The sequence below is a fragment of the Phyllobates terribilis genome, unplaced genomic scaffold (assembly GCF_046119375.1).
Source record: "Phyllobates terribilis strain yellow unplaced genomic scaffold, ASM4611937v1 Scaffold_4__5_contigs__length_816908805, whole genome shotgun sequence".
Taxonomy (NCBI): Eukaryota; Metazoa; Chordata; class Amphibia; order Anura; family Dendrobatidae; genus Phyllobates; species Phyllobates terribilis.
The window spans coordinates 5334593-5353917 of record NW_027362764.1 but is presented as its reverse complement, the minus strand read 5'-3'; the positions used below and the strand labels follow the sequence as shown (position 1 = coordinate 5353917).

Below are 19325 nucleotides of genomic sequence, written 5' to 3'. Positions count from 1 at the left end.
TTTTTAACTTTTCGACCCTTTTTGCGCCCTATTCATAATGTCGCTCGGCCCAGCTTGTAAATAGGCGTTCCCGCACCTTCGTCTCATGCGTCTGGCATGTTAGGTCTGAAATATTGCACGTGAAATGAATATATTACTTGCATCTTCAAAGGTGTGTCCCTTGAATTTCTGTGTACATATTCCGGGGTTTGCACGTCCCATTCCACCAGGGCGCGCCAATCTTCCCTCCTTAGATTTCTGCCACACACAGCGTTATACATTTAGTCCAAAAAGTTCTCCTTTGGTCTCACCTGACCGTAGCACATTCTTCTGCATACTTGCCGTCTCCCCTACGTGGCTTTTTGCAAATGGGACTTATTTTGGCTTTCAAAATGTATTCCTTCTTGCCGCTCTTCCATAAAGGGCAGACTTGTGGCATATACAACTAATAGTCGTCCTGTGGACAGATTCTCCCCCCTGAGCTGTGGATCTGCAGCTCCTCCAGAGGCCATGGGTCTCCTGGCTGCTTTTCTCATTAGTGCTCTCCTTGCTGGGATGTCAGGTTAGGTGGACGGCCATGTCTTGGTGGGTTTGCAGTTGTGCCATAGTCCCATCTTTGGATGATGGATTGCACAGTGCTCCGTGAGATGTTCAGAGCTTGGGCTATTTTTTATAACCTAACCCTGCTTTCCTCTTCTCCACAGCTTTATCCCTGACCTGTCTGGTGGGCTCCTTGGTTTTCATTTTTATCCCTGACCTGTCTAGTGGGCTCATTGGTTTCTGCTTTATCCCTGACCTGTCTGGTGGGCTCCTTGGTTTTCATGATGCTGTTTGATCCCTAATGTTCTCACACAAACCTCTGAGGCCTTCACAGAACAGCTGTAGTTATACTGAGGATAAATCACACCCAGGTGGACTCAATGTACTAATAATGTGACCTCTGGAGGTGATTAGTCGCTCAGGATGTTATTTAGGGGGCATCAGACTACAGGGGGCTGAATACTAATGCACAGAACAATGTTCAGATTTATATTTTTAAAACATTTAGAAAACCCTGTATCATTTCCTTTACATGTCACAGAAAATCCCAATAAAAAAATATTTACGTTTGTGGGTGTAAAGTGAAAATTGTGGAAATGTTCATGGGGGTGTGATTACTTTTTCAAGGCGCTGTAAGCTCCCAGACATTACATCATATGTGACTGATGTCTGCCCCCTATAACGCTGTTGTCGGCTTTCTCTTTTCGGCAGGGGAGCGATTGAAGGGTCAGGAGGAGAATCTCGCCGGCGCGGTTCAGTCTGCAAAACAAGAGAATGAGGATTCTGACTGATGAGATCGGAGCGGACGGCTCCGCGGTTTCCTCAGTGATTGCGGCTCTGGCGGGGTCACTACCAGCCCTGGATCATCACATGATGCGGGGGGCGCAGTGGTCTCACCGGTGTCTTGGGGCGGTGTGACGAGTGTCAGCCTTGCTGCCCAGGATCTGCCCCCGGCTGCAGGGACCCGGTGTGGTTAGCACGAGGTGAACGCAGCAGAGAGTGTTATTCTTGTATATGAGAATTATTTGCCCAAATTTTTCAGTGTTTTATATACAATAAACTTAAAAGGAAATATTGTTTAAAAACTGGAGAATCCGCAATGTACAGTCTCACCCCCCACCCCCTAGGATATATAGCACTGGGGCATGGAGACAACCAAGAGTTACATAGGAGTATGGTCTTCAGCAGCACAGAGCATTTCAGGAGAGGAGTGTGCTGATCCTATTGAAGTTTACTGACTGAGGGAGATGGAAGGGGGGATGTCTGTCAGGAGCACAGAGGATTGCAGGAAAGGAGTGTATTGATTTACTGGGAAGTTAGAAATGGAGCATTACATAATACAATGGATAATTCAGCAGCACAGAGGATTGCAGGAGAGGAGTCTAATCTGGCTCAAAATTACAGACTTGATAAAATAGAGGAGGAAGCTGGGTACCCAGCAGGACAGAGTATTTCAGGAGGGGGGGTTGTGCAGAACTGGGAGCATACAGGTTGCACCAGATGTGACTCTTGTGCCTGCTCCTTGCATCGTTCTGCCCTCAGGAGTTTCTTATCATGGAATCGACTGAGCAGAAAATGCTGAAAAATCGGCTGATTACTGGATTATATTGTCAAGGATTGTTGGACGATCAGTGTGGGGTCAGCATTGGATCCGGTGGTCGGCCACCGTGGTGGGGTGGGCATTGGATCCGGTGGTCGGCCACTGTGGTGGGGTGGGCATTGGATCCGGTGGATGAGTCTCATTCCTCTGATGTATTTCTGCCCCCTTGTGGTGATTCTGTGGATTACCGGTCATCTCCTGTGAATGTTTTTGCTCCACACTGATGAGGGCGTCCCATTGGATCTGTCCGGTTTCTGCACAGCCAAGGAGTATAACCCCCATCACCACATGATCCTCTTGCCACACAGCTTGGGGAGGTCGATCCCATGGATGAGGCGGATTGGAACTTGCTCCCCAGTATCGTCGGCTTCATCTCTGCTGCACTCGGGGGTCCTCTGCTTAATGGTGGTCGTCCAGACCTGCAGAGGAGAGCGGTGTCGGTGATACAAGCGGCCGTTCTGACAATGCCGAAAATACTCATAAAACATCTCACATAACATAAGAACTAAATCCCATCTGAACTGTCCTGTATGACCTGACCTGATCTCGTGTGATGGGGGCTGCCAGCACCAGAGACCACCCTGCAGCCTGGTCGCCGGCTGTACATGACCTGCGTCTCTACCCTCGGCCACTATTATCTCTGTGTCGTGCAGGGACCCGTCTCTGAGGTTTCTGCTGGTGGCAGGGGGGGGGGGGCTCAGACAAGTGATCACAAAGACCCTCCAAAGTGTAATCAGTAAATGCAGCAGACCCCCCCCCCCGTCACCTACAGGTTTGTACAGACAGCCGCAGGGCTGTCGTCTGTGTATCGCTGCCCTGTCCTCTACCGACCTTCTCTGGTTTCTTCTTGTGGCCCCCCAGCTGCAGGATCCCCCTCTTGTCTTCGCTCTGGACCCTATGAGCAGCTCCGGACTTTTTGCGGTTGGCGCCATGTTTCTGATGGAGCTTGGGTGAGGAGCTGAGATGACTGACCAAATCCGACTTGAAGACTTTCCACCGATTCTGCTCCAGGAAAATTCTGCACAGATCGTTGTCGCTGGAACAACAGATACAAACAATTCATTATATACTAACCTCCAATTATTGCTGCAGTAACGAGCCGCTAAAACCATCACTGCAGCTGTTCTGGTCATTAATACCTGTAGGTATGAGGCTGGGAGGAGGGGGGTGAGGCTGCAGCTTCTCTCTGGGTGTGGGCTGTGCAGGGAGGGAGGAGGGGGATGAGGCTGCAGCTTCTCTCTGGGTGTGGGCTGTGCAGGGAGGGAGGAGGGGGATGAGGCTGCAGCTTCTCTCTGGGTGTGTGTTGGGTGTGCAGGGAGGGAGGAGGGGGATGAGGCTGCAGCTTCTCTCTGGGTGTGTGTTGGGTGTGCAGGGAGGGAGGAGGGGGATGAGGCTGCAGCTTCTCTCTGGGTGTGTGTTGGGTGTGCAGGGAGGGAGGAGGGGGATGAGGCTGCAGCTTCTCTCTGGGTGTGTGTTGGGTGTGCAGGGAGGGAGGAGGGGGATGAGGCTGCAGCTTCTCTCTGGGTGTGTGTTGGGTGTGCAGGGAGGGAGGAGGGGATTGAGGCTGCAGCTTCTCTCTGGGTGTGTGTTGGGCTGTGCAGGGAGGGAGGAGGGGGGTGAGGCTGCAGCTTCTCTCTGGGTGTGGGCTGTGCAGGGAGGGAGGAGGGGGATGAGGCTGCAGCTTCTCTCTGGGTGTGGGCTGTGCAGGGAGGGAGGAGGGGGATGAGGCTGCGGCTTCTCTCTGGGTGTGGGCTGTGCAGGGAGGGAGGAGGGGGATGAGGCTGCAGCTTCTCTCTGGGTGTGGGCTGTGCAGGGAGGGAGGAGGGGGATGAGGCTGCGGCTTCTCTCTGGGTGTGTGTTGGGTGTGCAGGGAGGGAGGAGGGGGATGAGGCTGCAGCTTCTCTCTGGGTGTGTGTTGGGTGTGCAGGGAGGGAGGAGGGGGATGAGGCTGCAGCTTCTCTCTGGGTGTGTGTTGGGTGTGCAGGGAGGGAGGAGGGGGATGAGGCTGCAGCTTCTCTCTGGGTGTGTGGGTGTGCAGGGAGGGAGGAGGGGGATGAGGCTGCAGCTTCTCTCTGGGTGTGTGTTGGGTGTGCAGGGAGGGAGGAGGGGGATGAGGCTGCAGCTTCTCTCTGGGTGTGTGTTGGGTGTGCAGGGAGGGAGGAGGGGGATGAGGCTGCAGCTTCTCTCTGGGTGTGTGTTGGGTGTGCAGGGAGGGAGGAGGGGGATGAGGCTGCAGCTTCTCTCTGGGTGTGTGTGGGCTGTGCAGGGAGGGAGGAGGGGGATGAGGCTGCAGCTTCTCTCTGGGTGTGTGTTGGGTGTGCAGGGAGGGAGGAGGGGGATGAGGCTGCAGCTTCTCTCTGGGTGTGGGCTGTGCAGGGAGGGAGGAGGGGGATGAGGCTGCGGCTTCTCTCTGGGTGTGTGTTGGGTGTGCAGGGAGGGAGGAGGGGGATGAGGCTGCAGCTTCTCTCTGGGTGTGTGGGTGTGCAGGGAGGGAGGAGGGGGATGAGGCTGCAGCTTCTCTCTGGGTGTGGGCTGTGCAGGGAGGGAGGAGGGGGATGAGGCTGCGGCTTCTCTCTGGGTGTGTGTTGGGTGTGCAGGGAGGGAGGAGGGGGATGAGGCTGCAGCTTCTCTCTGGGTGTGTGTTGGGTATGCAGGGAGGCAGGAGGGGGATGAGGCTGCAGCTTCTCTCTGGGTGTGTGTTGGGTGTGCAGGGAGGCAGGAGGGGGATGAGGCTGCAGCTTCTCTCTGGGTGTGTGTTGGGTATGCAGGGAGGCAGGAGGGGGATGAGGCTGCAGCTTCTCTCTGGGTGTGTGTTGGGTGTGCAGGGAGGGAGGAGGGGGATGAGGCTGCAGCTTCTCTCGGTGTGTGTTGGGTGTGCAGGGAGGGAGGAGGGGATTGAGGCTGCAGCTTCTCTCTGGGTGTGTGTTGGGTGTGCAGGGAGGGAGGAGGGGGATGAGGCTGCAGCTTCTCTCTGGGTGTGTGTTGGGTGTGCAGGGAGGGAGGAGGGGGATGAGGCTGCAGCTTCTCTCTGGGTGTGTGTTGGGTGTGCAGGGAGGGAGGAGGGGGATGAGGCTGCAGCTTCTCTCTGGGGGTGTGAGCTGTGCAGGGAGGGAGGAGGGGGGTGAGGCTGCAGCTTCTCTCTGGGTGTGTGTTGGGTGTGCAGGGAGGGAGGAGGGGGATGAGGTTGCAGCTTCTCTCTGGGTGTGTGTTGGGTGTGCAGGGAGGGAGGAGGGGGATGAGGCTGCAGCTTCTCTCTGGGTGTGTGTTGGGTGTGCAGGGAGGCAGGAGGGGGATGAGGCTGCAGCTTCTCTCTGGGTGTGTGTTGGGTGTGCAGGGAGGCAGGAGGGGGATGAGGCTGCAGCTTCTCTCTGGGTGTGTGTTGGGTGTGCAGGGAGGCAGGAGGGGGATGAGGCTGCAGCTTCTCTCTGGGTGTGTGTTGGGTGTGCAGGGAGGGAGGAGGGGATTGAGGCTGCAGCTTCTCTCTGGGTGTGTGGGTGTGCAGGGAGGGAGGAGGGGATTGAGGCTGCAGCTTCTCTCTGGGTGTGTGTTGGGTGTGCAGGGAGGGAGGAGGGGGATGAGGCTGCAGCTTCTCTCTGGGTGTGTGTTGGGTGTGCAGGGAGGGAGGAGGGGGATGAGGCTGCAGCTTCTCTCTGGGTGTGTGTTGGGTGTGCAGGGAGGAAGGAGGGGGATGAGGCTGCAGCTTCTCTCTGGGTGTGGGCTGTGCAGGGAGGGAGGAGGGGGGTGAGGCTGCAGCTTCTCTCTGGGTGTGTGTTGGGTGTGCAGGGAGGGAGGAGGGGGGTGAGGCTGCAGCTTCTCTCTGGGTGTGTGTTGGGTGTGCAGGGAGGCAGGAGGGGGATGAGGCTGCAGCTTCTCTCTGGGTGTGTGTTGGGTGTGCAGGGAGGGAGGAGGGGGATGAGGCTGCAGCTTCTCTCTGAGTGTCTGTCAGTGGGGAGACATGACTGGCCGTACCCCAGCTCTGACATAACTGTAGGAGATGGGCGATAGATTTGGGGACGTCTTGCTGGGGGTGCGGCCTCATCCCCCTCTTGTTGTACCTGGGGTACTGCACCATTTTTTCCTTCAGCTTCTTCACGGTGGTGAGATCCGCTAGCTCCGAGAACTTGTCCAGTTTTATACGCATGACCTCTGCCCCCTGACTGATGATGACCATGGAGCGGGGGTCTCTCTGGGTTAATGATGACAGGAAGCTGAGGCTCTAGGGAGGGGAGATCCATTAATCACAAATCTAAGGACCCTCCATAAAGGAAACACAGGTGCTTTCTACCTAAGCTACTGATACTGTCCTGATCCTTCAGCAGACGGCCCTTGCAGATGCTGTGCGGCCCCTGGATATGGGGTCCCACTTGGGGACGGCCACAAGGGCAAGAAAGAGAACAAGGGCATGAAATCAGTCTTTTCTGCACGGACGGTCTCCGGCTGGAGGGGTTTGGTAATCTCAGCCCTTAGCGGGTGGGGTCTCTCTCCCCCATGGCGCTTACACTGTATCCCGCTGAGTGCTCTCTATATCACCAGGTCCCCGGTCAGGAATGTCGTCGAGGTACCTGATCATGGAAAGCTCGTCCCTCCTTCTCGAAGCAACACTCGATGAAATCCACGTCCACGCCTCTCTGTAATGTAAAAAGTGTCATGGTTTTTAGATTTATCCTTAAAGTTTGGCCCTTGGGAATAAGAACCACTGATGGCCCCCAGGGGATATGTCAGCTGTGGCCATACTGGCATCAGGGGTGGCCTAAGCTGACAACATATACTGGCAGATCCGGTGGGCAGGCCGCTAAGCCGGGCTGATGATTCTGACCCTGTTGATTCTGACCAAGAACCCGGTTGGGCTGTTGCTTCCATGCCTCCGGGCTCAGGTGGTACATTGGTCTCGATGGACGGACTTGGTGGCCGGGGTCAGTGACAGACATTGACATGCGTTGTATTGAGTGATGGCATCTGTAGCGTCGGCGTCCCTGCCTCCTGCTAGGCAGAGACGCCGTTCCCCTCACCTCTCCACTCCGTGCCCGGCGGCTTCCTCCCGCTCTGCTGGCAGCGCACGCTGCTTCCCGGCCTCTGTGCTTAGGGTGCGCGCGCTCCCCCTCTCTTAAAGGGGCCGCGCGCGCCGTCCTAAGGAGTCCCCAGCCAATGGCCGGAGGACCTCACCATATATAAGGCACCTCCTCCAAAATGGAGGTGCCCGAGCAATGTTGTTGCAAAGCCTTTCAACTCTGCTTCAGCCCTCAGGTTCCGTTACCAGATACCTGCCAGATTCCTGTCTTATCTGCTTGCATTCCTGTGGTCCGACAGTCTGCCTTCCAACACCTGTCAGTCTGTCTATGGATCTGCCCGCCCGCTCACCTGGGAGTGCTCACCTGCTACCTGCCTGCTAGCCTACCTGGAGGCTCTGCCGTCATTTGCCGTGACCACCTGCCTGTCCAGAGACTCCTGTCTGCTCACCTGGGAGCGCTCACCTGCTACCTGCCTGCTAGCCTACCTGGAGGCTCCGCCGTCACTTGCCGTGACCACCTGCCTGTCCAGAGACTCTTGCCCGCTCACCTGGGAGCGCTCACCGACTACCTGTCTGCTAGTCTACCTGGAGGCTCTGCCGTCACTTGCCGTGACCACCTGCCTGTCCAGAGACTCTTGCCCGCTCACCTGGGAGCGCTCACCGACTACCTGTCTGCTAGTCTACCTGGAGGCTCTGCCGTCACTTGCCGTGACCCCCTGCCTGTCCAGAGACTCCTGCCCGCTCACCTGGGAGTGCTCACCTGCTACCTGCCTGCTAGCCTACCTGGAGGCTCTGGCGTCACTTGCCGTGACCCCCTGCCTGTCCAGAGACTCTTGCCCGCTCACCTGCTACCTGCCTGCTAGCCTACCTGGAGGCTCTGCCGTCACTTGCCGTGACCACCTGCCTGTCCAGAGACTCTTACCCTGCTGTCACTTGCCGTGACCATCCGCCTGTCAAGAGACTGTCCCTGTCACTTGCCGTGACCTCCTGCCCTTCTACCCAGAGACTGTCCCTGTCACTTGCCGTGACTACCTGCCCACCTTCCCTGGGAGCCACCCGCTTCCTTACAAGGACCGCCCCTTTGTATAGTTGCTCAGAGGTTCCACCTCCCAGACCCGTTACAGTTTGCTCGGGCCATGGAACCCGGTGGCACCCAAGCTCCCTCGCTCTCGGACCTATGTCATGAACTTTTCCATCAGAGGTCCCAACAGGAGTCCATCCTGAGCCACCTGCGTAGTGTTAACTCCCGCCTGGACACACTGACTACCTCTTCGGGACCTGCTTCCAGTCGCACGACTCCTACCCCGGCAGCGTCGCTGCCCATCAATTCCATGGCATCTCTTCCCGATCCTCGCCTCACCGCCCCGCCTCGTTTTGGCGGAGATCCCGGTCAGGCACGGGGCTTCATTAACCTGTGCACTCTGCACTTCGAACTGTTGGCACACCAGTTTTCCACCGACCGAGCCAAAGTAGCCTTCATCATGTCCCATCTCACCGGGGAGGCGCTGGCTTGGCTAAATCCTCTATGGGAGAGAGGAGACCCCCTGGTGTCCAACCTGCCAGCCTTTCTCACTGCTTTCCGGAAGGTCTTCGACGAACCAGGACGGAAGAGCTCATCCGCATCATCTCTGCTACGCCTCCGTCAAGGAAGTCTCACCGTGGGTCAATATGCCATACGGTTCCGTACCCTTGCTTCGGAGCTTGCCTGGGATAACGACGCCCTGTCCGTCTTCTGGGAGGGTCTGTCCGGCCGTATTAAAGATGAACTCGCCGGTCGAGACATTCCTACCACTCTCGACGACTTAATTACACTTGACATCCGGTTCCAGGAGCGCACCAAAGAGGTCACCCGTGAGAGGAGGTTTCCACGCCTTGCCCCTACCTTCCAGAGACCCGTCACTTCCTCCGTTACTCCCCCGGCGCACTCACCCGAGCCTATGCAGGTCGACCAGACCAAGATGGTCAAGACCCGTCAAGAATTACGCCGAGCCGAGGGGAGCTGCTTCTACTGTGGCAGTAAGGAGCACCGGATCCGTTCCTGCCCGGAGAGGTCGGGAAACGCCTGTGTCTAGGATCGCTCAGAGAGGTCGCCCTAGACAGAAATAAACCCTCTCCATCTCTAATGCTGTCGGTCTCTATCATCTGTGGGGAGAACCGTTATTTTGAACTGGCTCAACTTGACTCTGGAGCTGCCGGAAATCTCATTTCTCAGGCCCTGGTAGAGAAATACCGCATTCCCACCAAACCTCTAGCTGTACCCTTATCTGTCGCCGCCGTGGATGGGGGCCTCTTACCACATCCCATCCAACTCATCACCGAATCCATAACCCTGCAGGTGGGAATGCTGCACTCTGAGAGCATCTTCTTCCATGTTCTGCCTGGACTCTCTCACGCCCTCTTACTAGGCCTACCTTGGCTCCAGAAACATGCACCCGTGCTTGACTGGCAGACCGGAGAAGTCCTTCGCTGGGGAGAGGACTGCCATAAGACTTGTTTAGTTCCCGTTCATCCTGCTCTTCCTTCTCCTACCCCAGCCAATCTACCCGGCCTACCGGTTCCCTATTGGTCTTTTGCGGGCGTCTTTAATAAAAGAGAGGCAGAGACATTACCCCCACATAGACCATACGACTGCCCAATCGACCTGATGCCCGGCGCTACTCCTCCCCGTGGGCGTATTTACCCTTTGTCCGCAGCGGAGACCCGATCCATGTCAGAATATATTGAGGAGAATCTGGCCCGGGGATTCATCCGGAAATCTACTTCCCCGGCGGGAGCAGGCTTCTTCTTCGTCAAAAAGAAGGACGGCTCACTCCGTCCCTGTATAGACTATAGAGGCCTTAACCAAATCACGGTGAAGAATAAATACCCCCTTCCCCTCATTCCGGAATTATTTGACCGTCTGAGGGGGGCTAGAATCTTCACCAAGCTGGACCTCCGTGGGGCGTATAACCTGGTCCGTATCCATCAGGGGGATGAATGGAAGACGGCATTCAACACCCGGGACGGCCACTATGAATACCTTGTAATGCCCTTCGGTCTCTGTAACGCTCCCGCCGTCTTTCAAGAGTTGGTCAATGACATCTTCCGGGACCTTCTCTACTCCTGCGTAGTGGTGTACCTGGACGACATCTTGGTCTTCTCTCCGGATCTCCCCACACACCGGAGGGATGTTCGTCAGGTTCTGCTCAGGCTCAGGCAGAACCACCTCTACGCTAAATATGAGAAGTGCCTCTTTGAGCAGACCTCGCTTCCGTTCTTGGGCTACATAATCTCTCAGACCGGCCTACGAATGGATCCTGAGAAACTGTCTGCCATCCAGAAGTGGCCCCGACCAGAGGGGTTGAAGGCTATTCAGCGGTTCCTGGGCTTCGCCAACTACTACCGCCTCTTCATTCCGCACTTCTCTTCCCGGACTGCCCCTATCTCGGCGCTCACCCGTAAGGGCGCTAATCCCAGAGAATGGCCGCCCGAAGCAGAGGAGGCCTTCCTTTCCTTGAAACAAGCTTTCTCCTCCGCCCCGGTGCTGCATCGTCCGGACAGCAACAAACAATTCTTCCTAGAAGTTGATGCTTCCTCCTCCAGAGCCGGAGCGGTACTTACCCAAAAGTCGTCTTCCGGAAGAATGGTAACCTGCGGCTTCTTCTCCAAACTCTTCTCCTCTTCTGAGCGCAATTATTCTATAGGAGACCGAGAATTGTTGGCCATTAAGCTGGCACTGGAGGAGTGGCGTTACCTGCTCGAGGGGGCTCTTCACCCGGTAATAATTTACACGGACCACAAGAACTTGGCTTACCTCCAGAGTGCCCAGAGACTTAACCCGCGCCAAGCCCGGTGGTCCTTGTTCTTCACCCGCTTTAATTTCATTCTTCATTTTCGCCCGGCTGACAAAAACATCAAAGCTGATGCCTTGTCCCGATCCTTTTTGGTCTCTGATCTTGAGGAGGAGCCTAAGCACATCATTGATCCCGCCAGAGTAATGCAGGTGGCCCCCGTGAATCTAAATCGTCTTCCACCCGGTAAGACGTTCATAACAGTACCTGATCGGGAGAAGATCCTACACTGGGGTCACTCGTCCAAGCTAGCTGGCCACGCAGGTCAGAAAAAGACCCTCCAGCTTATTACCCGGCTTTACTGGTGGCCTACCCTGCACAAGGACGTAATATACTTTGTCTCTGCCTGTGTGTCCTGCGCCCGCAACAAAGTCCCGAGACACCTGCCAGCCGGCCGCCTCCTTCCTCTTCCGGTACCTGCTGCCCCGTGGCAGCATATAGCTATGGACTTTATAACGGACCTCCCTGTCTCTGCCGGTTGTACGGTCATTTGGGTGGTCGCTGACCGCTTTTCCAAGATGGCTCACTTTATTCCCCTGCCGGGTCTCCCGTCTGCATCAGAGTTAGCTAAAGACTTTATCCATCATGTCTTCCGTCTTCATGGTCTTCCTCTCCACATCGTATCCGACCGAGGGGTTCAGTTCACCTCTCTCTTTTGGCGAGCCATGTGTAAACTGCAGGGGGTCACCTTGGACTTTTCTTCTGCCTATCACCCACAGTCCAATGGCCAAGTAGAACGGATCAACCAAATTTTAACCAGTTACCTCCGGCACTTTGTTAATGCCCACCATTCAGACTGGGTGGATCTCCTGCCATGGGCCGAATTTTCATACAATAATCACGAGAGCGAATCTTCCTCCAAATCCCGTTTTTTATAGTCTACGGTCAGCATCCTCGGATCCCGTTTCCCGTCTCCGCCTCGGTGGACAATCTGGCTGCGGAATCTCTCGTTAACGAATTCTCCTCCATTTGGGAGAGTACCCGGTCCGCACTTCTTCGGTCATCCGAGCGGATGAAAAAACACGCTGACAAAAGACGTCTGGATCCACCACAATTCCGTCCTGGAGATAAGGTCTGGCTCTCGTCCAAATATGTCCGGCTCAAGATTCCTTCCTACAAGTTAGGGCCTTGGTTCATCGGCCCACTGGAAGTTATCAAACAAATCAACCCGGTGGCCTATAAATTGAAACTCCCGGCCAATTTGCGGATCCCTAACTCCTTCCATGTATCTCTACTCAAACCCGTGGTACTTAACTCTTTTTCCAAGTCTACAGGTACGCCTCCTGCTCCGGTTTCCGCTGAAAACGAGTTTGAGGTAGAGAACATTCTGGCCACCAAAAGGGTAAGAGGGAAGACCTTTTTTCTAGTGGATTGGAAGGGGTTTGGTCCTGAGGAGAGAACGTGGGAGCCCCGGGAGAACATCCATGCCCCTCTCATCCTTGCTAAATTTCTGTCTGGCCTAAAAAAGGGGGGGCCTAAAGGGGGGGGTACTGTAGCGTCGGCGTCCCTGCCTCCTGCTAGGCAGGGACGCTGTTCCCCTCACCTCTCCGCTCCGTGCCCGGCGGCTTCCTCCCGCTCTGCTGGCAGCGCGCGCTGCTTCCCGGCCACTGTGCTTAGGGCGCGCGCTCCCCCTCTCTTAAAGGGGCCGCGCGCGCCGTCCTAAGGAGTCCCCGGCCAATGGCCGGAGGACCTCACCATATATAAGGCACCTCCTCCAAAATGGAGGTGCCCGAGCAATGTTGTTGCAAAGCCTTTTCAACTCTGCTTCAGCCCTCAGGTCCCGTTACCAGTTACCTGCCAGATCTCTGCTTGATACCTACCTGATTCCTGTCTATCTGCTTGCATTCCTGCGGTCCGACGGTCTGCCTTCCAACACCTGTCAGTCTGTCTATGGATCTGCCCGCCCGCTCACCTGGGAGCGCTCACCTGCTACCTGCCTGCTAGCCTACCTGGAGGCTCAGCCGTCACTTGCCGTGACCCCCTGCCTGTCCAGAGACTCTTGCCCGCTCACCTGGGAGCGCTCACCTGCTACCTGCCTGCTAGCCTATCTAGAGACTCTTTCCCTGCTGTCACTTGCCGTGACCACCTGCCTGTCCAGAGACTCTTACCCTGCTGTCACTTGCCGTGACCATCCGCCTGTCAAGAGACTGTCCCTGTCACTTGCCGTGACCTCCTGCCCTTCTACCCAGAGACTGTCCCTGTCACTTGCCGTGACTACCTGCCCGCCTTCCCTGGGAGCCACCCGCTTCCTTACAAGGACTGCCCCTTTGTATAGTTGCTCTGAGGTTCCACCTCCCAGACCCGTTACAGCGTCCATGACATTATCTGGGGCCGCTCTGGACCTGCTGCCGGTGCAGCCTCACCCCCTATACACCGGACCATTATACCGATCACCTATAGTAACTGCTATCATTGTATCGTCTCACAAAGTACTGGCCGGGCTGCAGGCAGTCGATCCTCAGGTAGACGGCGGCCATCAGGTTACCAGGGAGCTCCGGATTCCTGGGATATTTAGGAGAAGGGATCATCAGGTCGTATGGAGAGGCCAGATCCTCCAGGGAGTAGATCCTGCAGACAAGCACAGGGACGGCGCCATCATGGATCTCATGCAGTGCAGGAAGTTTGTATTTTCCGCTATTTCCGTCCATCTTGTCTCCAGATGGCAGGTTATGAATACAGAGGCCCGTCACCCGATGGCCTCACCTGCCGCCCTCACTCTCCGGCCTCACCTGCCATTGATAGTATTGGAGGGGTCATTGTCTTCTGTGCAAGGGTTTCCATGAGCTTGCTGATCGCTGGGGGTCCGCCCTGATGAAGAGGTAACGGATATGAGTGTTACACTCAGGGAAGATAATAAGTGACGCACGTGTACCTGGTTACATCATTGGGGAGGTCACTGACTGCTCCTCTGCTCACTACTAAATCTGCTGTAAGGTTCTCCCCAGGATCGAGGTTGTCACTCTACAGCCTGCAGTAAATGGAATGTTATCACAGCATGCTGTAAAGTGAGAGGCTGCCTATGGACCGGTCCACAGCGCTTGGTTCAGCACCAGTGACGTTTGCCATCTGTTGCATAAGAAACACGGGGGGCGTTTTCTGGATCTCGGGGGCGTTTTCTGGTAAAAAAAACAAAAACCCCTTTGTCCTGGAGGAGACACAACGGGGGCAGATTCTTCAGTCGCTGCCGCACCCCGAGCTTCCTCCATCTGCAGATTCCCGCTCACCTGTGTGGCTGAGAGGACTGGATTTCCCCAGCAGCGGTTGGTGCAGTTTGATCCACTTGTGGAACGACGGACACTGGCTGAGATCCACCAGACGTAGGACTTCACAGCGGCCCTGCATGGAGCACAGACGAGTGATCCGGTCACTGAGATGTAAATATTAATCTGCTGATGAGGTAATAGAGTAATCGGGTGGTCCGATCATCTGGGAACTTCATAATCTGGTGATCCAGTCATATAGTAATAATAGTAATCTGGTGATCCGGTCATCACATAATATAGTAAACTGGTGATCCAGTCATCTGATAATATGGTGATCTGGAAATATAGTAATATGGTGATCGGGCCATCTGGTAATACAGTACTCTGGTGATACAGTCAGATAGTAATATAGCAATCAGCTGATCCAGTCATCTGGTGATTCAGTAATCTGGTGATCAGGTCATTTAGTAATCTGGTGATACAGTCAGGCAGTAATATAGCTATCTGGTTAAATAGTAATCTTGTGATTGGGTGATATGGTAATCTAATCATCTAGTAGTATAGTAATCTGGTAATCCAGTCATCTGGTAGTATAGTGATTGAGTCATCTAGTAATGTAGTAATATAGTTGTCTGGTTGTATAGTAATCTTGTGATTCAATCTTTTAGTAGTACAGTAATGTGGTGATCCAGTTATCTGGTAATTAAGAAACCTGAGATCCAGTCATTTAGTAATATAGTAATCCGGTGGTCTGATATCTAGTAATATAGTAATCTATTGATCCAGTTATCTACTAGTATCGTAATTTGTTGATTTGCTCATTTAATTTAAATAGTAAGACAGTGATCCTATCATGTAAGAATATAGGAATCTGATCATCTAGTAATAGAAATCTGATGATCTGATCATCTAGTATTATAGTAATCTGGTGATCCAGTCAGTTTGTATTATAGTACTGTAGTGATTTAGTAGATTGATCCATTAATATAGTAACATAATTTTTAAGGTTGAAGGAATAAGTCCATCTAGTTCACCCCACAGCCTAACATGTTGATCCAGAGGAAGGCAAAAAAAAACCATGTGGCAAACACTAAGCTCCACATTGGGGAGAAAAAATTCCTTCCCGACTCCATACGACAATCAGACTAGTTCCCTGGATCAACGCCCTATCAAGGAATCTAGTATATATAACCTGTAATATTATACATCCAGGCCCTTCTTAAATGTTAGTAGTGAATCCCTCATTACACATCATGCGGCAGAGAGCTCCATAGTCTCACTGCTCTTACAGTAAAGAATCCGCGTCTGTGATTATGATTAAACCTTCTTTCCTCCAGACGTAGAAGATGCCTCCTTGTCCCCGTCTCTGGCCTCAGAGTAAAAAGATCAGTAGACAGGTCTCTGTACTGTCCCCTCATATACTGGTACATAGTAATAAGATCACCCCGAAGCCTTCGTTTCTCCACAGTAAATAACCCCAAGTGTAATAACCTTTCTTGGTATTGCAGACCCCCCAGTCCTCTAATAACCTTTCTTGGTATTGCAGACCCCCCAGTCCTCTAATAACCTTTCTTGGTATTGCAGACCCCCCAGTCCTCTAATAACCTTTCTTGGTATTGCAGACCCCCCAGTCCTCTAATAACCTGTCTTGGTATTGCAGACCCCCCAGTCCTCTAATAACCTGTCTTGGTATTGCAGACCCCCCAGTCCTCTAATAACCTGTCTTGGTATTGCAGACTCCCCAGTCCTCTAATAACCTGTCTTGGTATTGCAGACCCCCCAGTCCTCTAATAACCTGTCTTGGTATTGCAGACCCCCCAGTCCTCTAATAACCTGTCTTGGTATTGCAGACCCCCCCCAGTCCTCTAATAACCTGTCTTGGTATTGCAGACCCCCCAGTCCTCTAATAACCTGTCTTGGTATTGCAGACCCCCCAGTCCTCTAATAACCTGTCTTGGTATTGCAGACCCCCCAGTCCTCTAATAACCTGTCTTGGTATTGCAGACCCCCCAGTCCTCTATTAACCTGTCTTGGTATTGCAGACCCCCCAGTCCTCTAATAACCTGTCTTGGTATTGCAGACCCCCCAGTCCTCTAATAACCTTAGTCGCTCTTCTCTGCACCCGCTCTAGTTCAGCTATGTCTTTCTTATACACCGGAGACCAGAACTGTACACAGTATTCTACGTGTGGTCGCACTAGTGACTTGTATAGAGGTAAAATTATCTTCTCCTCATGAGCATCTATGCCTCTTTTAATGCATCCCATTATCTTATTTGCCTTTGCAGCAGCTGCCTGACACTGGCCACTAAACGTGAGCTTGTCATCCACCAATACACCCAGGTCTTTTTCAGTGACAGTTTTGCCCAGTGTTTTACAATTAAGCATATAATTATACATTCTATTTCCTCTGCCCAAGTGCATTACCTTACATTTATCCCCATTAAAGCTCATTTGCCATTTATCAGCCCAAGCTTCTAGTTTACATAGATCCTCCTGTAATATAACATTGTCCTCCTCTGTACTGATTACCCTGCAGAGTTTAGTGTCATCTGCAAATATTGAAATACTACTCTGTATGCCCCCTACAAGGTCATTAATAAATATGTTAAAAAGAAGGCACATATTTTTGTCGCTGTGTGTGAAAGTTGCAGAAAATTACTACAGTGATCAAAATGCAAAAGGACGCCGAGCTCGATCCCTAGTGATCCACCATGATACAGGAATCTACTGATTTACTGAGCTACACAGTGATCCAGCAATGTGTGCAGAGATTTCCCTGCTGCTCTCGTGTCCTGGAGAAATCTCAGAGTAGCCATGAACTCGGCGTTTCACCGCTGCGGTGGTGTCTAAACCCGTCCTCATCCTATCCAGGAGATCGCCGGGGGTCGGGATCTGCTGCAGATTCTGAGACTCTCTGGTCCAAACCATAAAATTACCTTTGTTACGAAGATGATGTTTTTGCTCTCGTGGGTGTCGGGCACCATGACTTGGCTGTGGCGACATTCCTCCGTCTTGCAGTGTTCGGCCAGCGTCTCGAGGGCGGCATCAGACCAGGAGGAGAAAAGATCCATGGATCTAGAAGATATTTCATGAGCTGTGATCTACCACCTGTGATCTACCACCTGTGCACAGATGCTTCTTACTGATGACGGAAAAGAAAACTTCTGCAACATTTTTGTAAAAAAAAAAATACAGATTTATTCGGGCTCCATAGTTACTTCTCATGGAGGTGGGGGGCTGCTCTCTATAGGCGTGCAGAGTGCTCTCTACAGGCGGGGGGACTGCTCTCTATAGGCGTGCAGAGTGCTCTCTACAGGCGGGGGGGCTGCTCTCTATAGGCGTGCAGAGTGCTCTCTACAGGTGGGGGGCTGCTCTCTATAGGCGTGCAGAGTGCTCTCTACAGGCGGGGGGGCTGCTCTCTATAGGCGTGCAGAGTGCTCTCTACAGGTGGGGGGCTGCTCTCTATAGGCGTGCAGAGTGCTCTCTACAGGTGGGGGGCTGCTCTCTATAGGCGTGCAGAGTGCTCTCTACAGGCGGGGGGCTGTACTCTACAGGCGTGCAGAGTGCTCTCTACAGGCGGGGGGGCGATACTCTACAGGCGTGCAGAGTGCTCTCTACAGGCGGGGGGCTGTACTCTACAGGCGTGCAGAGTGCTCTCTACAGGCGGGGGGCTGTACTCTACAGGCGTGCAGAGTGCTCTCTACAGGCGGGGGGCTGTACTCTACAGGCATGCAGAGTGCTCTCTACAGGCGGGGGGGGCGATACTCTACAGGCGTGCAGAGTGCTCTCTACAGGCGGGGGGGCGATACTCTACAGGCGTGCAGAGTGCTCTCTACAGGCGGGGGGCTGTACTCTACAGGCGTGCAGAGTGCTCTCTACAGGCGGGGGGCTGTACTCTACAGGCGTGCAGAGTGCTCTCTACAGGCGGGGGGCGATACTCTACAGGCGTGCAGAGTGCTCTCTACAGGCGGGGGGGGGCGATACTCTACAGGCGTGCAGAGTGCTCTCTACAGGCGGGGGGGGCGATACTCTACAGACGTGCAGAGTGCTCTCTACAGGCGGGGGGCTGTACTCTACAGGCGTGCAGAGTGCTCTCTACAGGCGGGGGGCTGTACTCTACAGGCGTGCAGAGTGCTCTCTACAGGCGGGGGGCTGTACTCTACAGGCGTGCAGAGTGCTCTCTACAGGTGTGCCGAGTGTTCTCTACAGGCGGGGGGCTGTACTCTACAGGCGTGCCGAGTGCTCTCTACAGGTGGGGGGGGCTGTACTCTACAGGCGTGCCGAGTCCTCTCTACAGGCAGGGGGCTGTACTCTCTACAGGCGGGGGGCTGTACTCTCTACAGGCGGGGGGCTGTACTCTCTACAGGCGTGCAGAGTGCTCGCTACAGGCGGAGGGCTGTACTCTACAGGCGTGCCGAGTGCTCTCTACAGGCGGGGGGCTGTACTCTACAGGCGTGCCGAGTGCTCTCTACAGGCGGGGGGCTGTACTCTACAGGCGTGCAGAGTGCTCTCTACAGGCGGGGGGCGATACTCTACAGGCGTGCAGAGTGCTCTCTACAGGCGGGGGGGGCGATACTCTACAGACGTGCAGAGTGCTCTCTACAGGCGGGGGGCTGTACTCTACAGGCGTGCAGAGTGCTCTCTACAGGCGGGGGGCTGTACTCTACAGGCGTGCAGAGTGCTCTCTACAGGCGGGGGGCTGTACTCTACAGGCGTGCAGAGTGCTCTCTACAGGTGTGCCGAGTGTTCTCTACAGGCGGGGGGCTGTACTCTACAGGCGTGCCGAGTGCTCTCTACAGGTGGGGGGGGCTGTACTCTACAGGCGTGCCGAGTCCTCTCTACAGGCAGGGGGCTGTACTCTCTACAGGCGGGGGGCTGTACTCTCTACAGGCGGGGGGCTGTACTCTCTACAGGCGTGCAGAGTGCTCGCTACAGGCGGAGGGCTGCACTCTACAGGCGTGCCGAGTGCTCTCTACAGGCGGGGGGCTGTACTCTACAGGCGTGCCGAGTGCTCTCTACAGGCGGGGGGCTGTACTCTACAGGCGTGCAGAGTGCTCTCTACTGGCGGGGGGCTGTACTCTACAGGCGTGCCGAGTGCTCTCTACAGGCGGGGGGCTGTACTCTACAGGCGGGGGGCTGTACTCTACAGGCGTGCAGAGTGCTC

General features: G+C 54.5%; 2 protein-coding genes across 2 annotated transcripts in view; one reads left to right on the top strand and one right to left on the bottom strand.

Annotated features, from left to right (window-relative positions):
* Window positions 1–1604, top strand: part of CCDC12 (coiled-coil domain containing 12) — a 10164-nt gene extending 8560 nt beyond the window's left edge. Inside the window, exon 7 of the mRNA XM_073677091.1 lies at window positions 1231–1604. Within this exon, the coding sequence (XP_073533192.1) occupies window positions 1231–1310 (80 nt within the window). The 3' untranslated portion in view covers window positions 1311–1604. The remainder of the gene's footprint in view (window positions 1–1230) is intronic.
* Window positions 1605–1810: 206 nt separating this feature from the next.
* LOC141264783 (cyclic nucleotide-binding domain-containing protein 2-like) overlaps window positions 1811–19325 on the bottom strand; it is a 39862-nt gene continuing 22347 nt past the window's right edge. Inside the window, exons 7-14 of the mRNA XM_073677090.1 lie at window positions 17098–17236; window positions 14182–14293; window positions 13687–13765; window positions 13384–13525; window positions 6682–6747; window positions 6175–6335; window positions 2951–3155; window positions 1811–2538 (exon numbers count right to left, since the gene is read on the bottom strand). Of these exons, the coding sequence (XP_073533191.1) occupies window positions 2401–2538; window positions 2951–3155; window positions 6175–6335; window positions 6682–6747; window positions 13384–13525; window positions 13687–13765; window positions 14182–14293; window positions 17098–17236 (1042 nt within the window). The 3' untranslated portion in view covers window positions 1811–2400. The remainder of the gene's footprint in view (window positions 2539–2950; window positions 3156–6174; window positions 6336–6681; window positions 6748–13383; window positions 13526–13686; window positions 13766–14181; window positions 14294–17097; window positions 17237–19325) is intronic.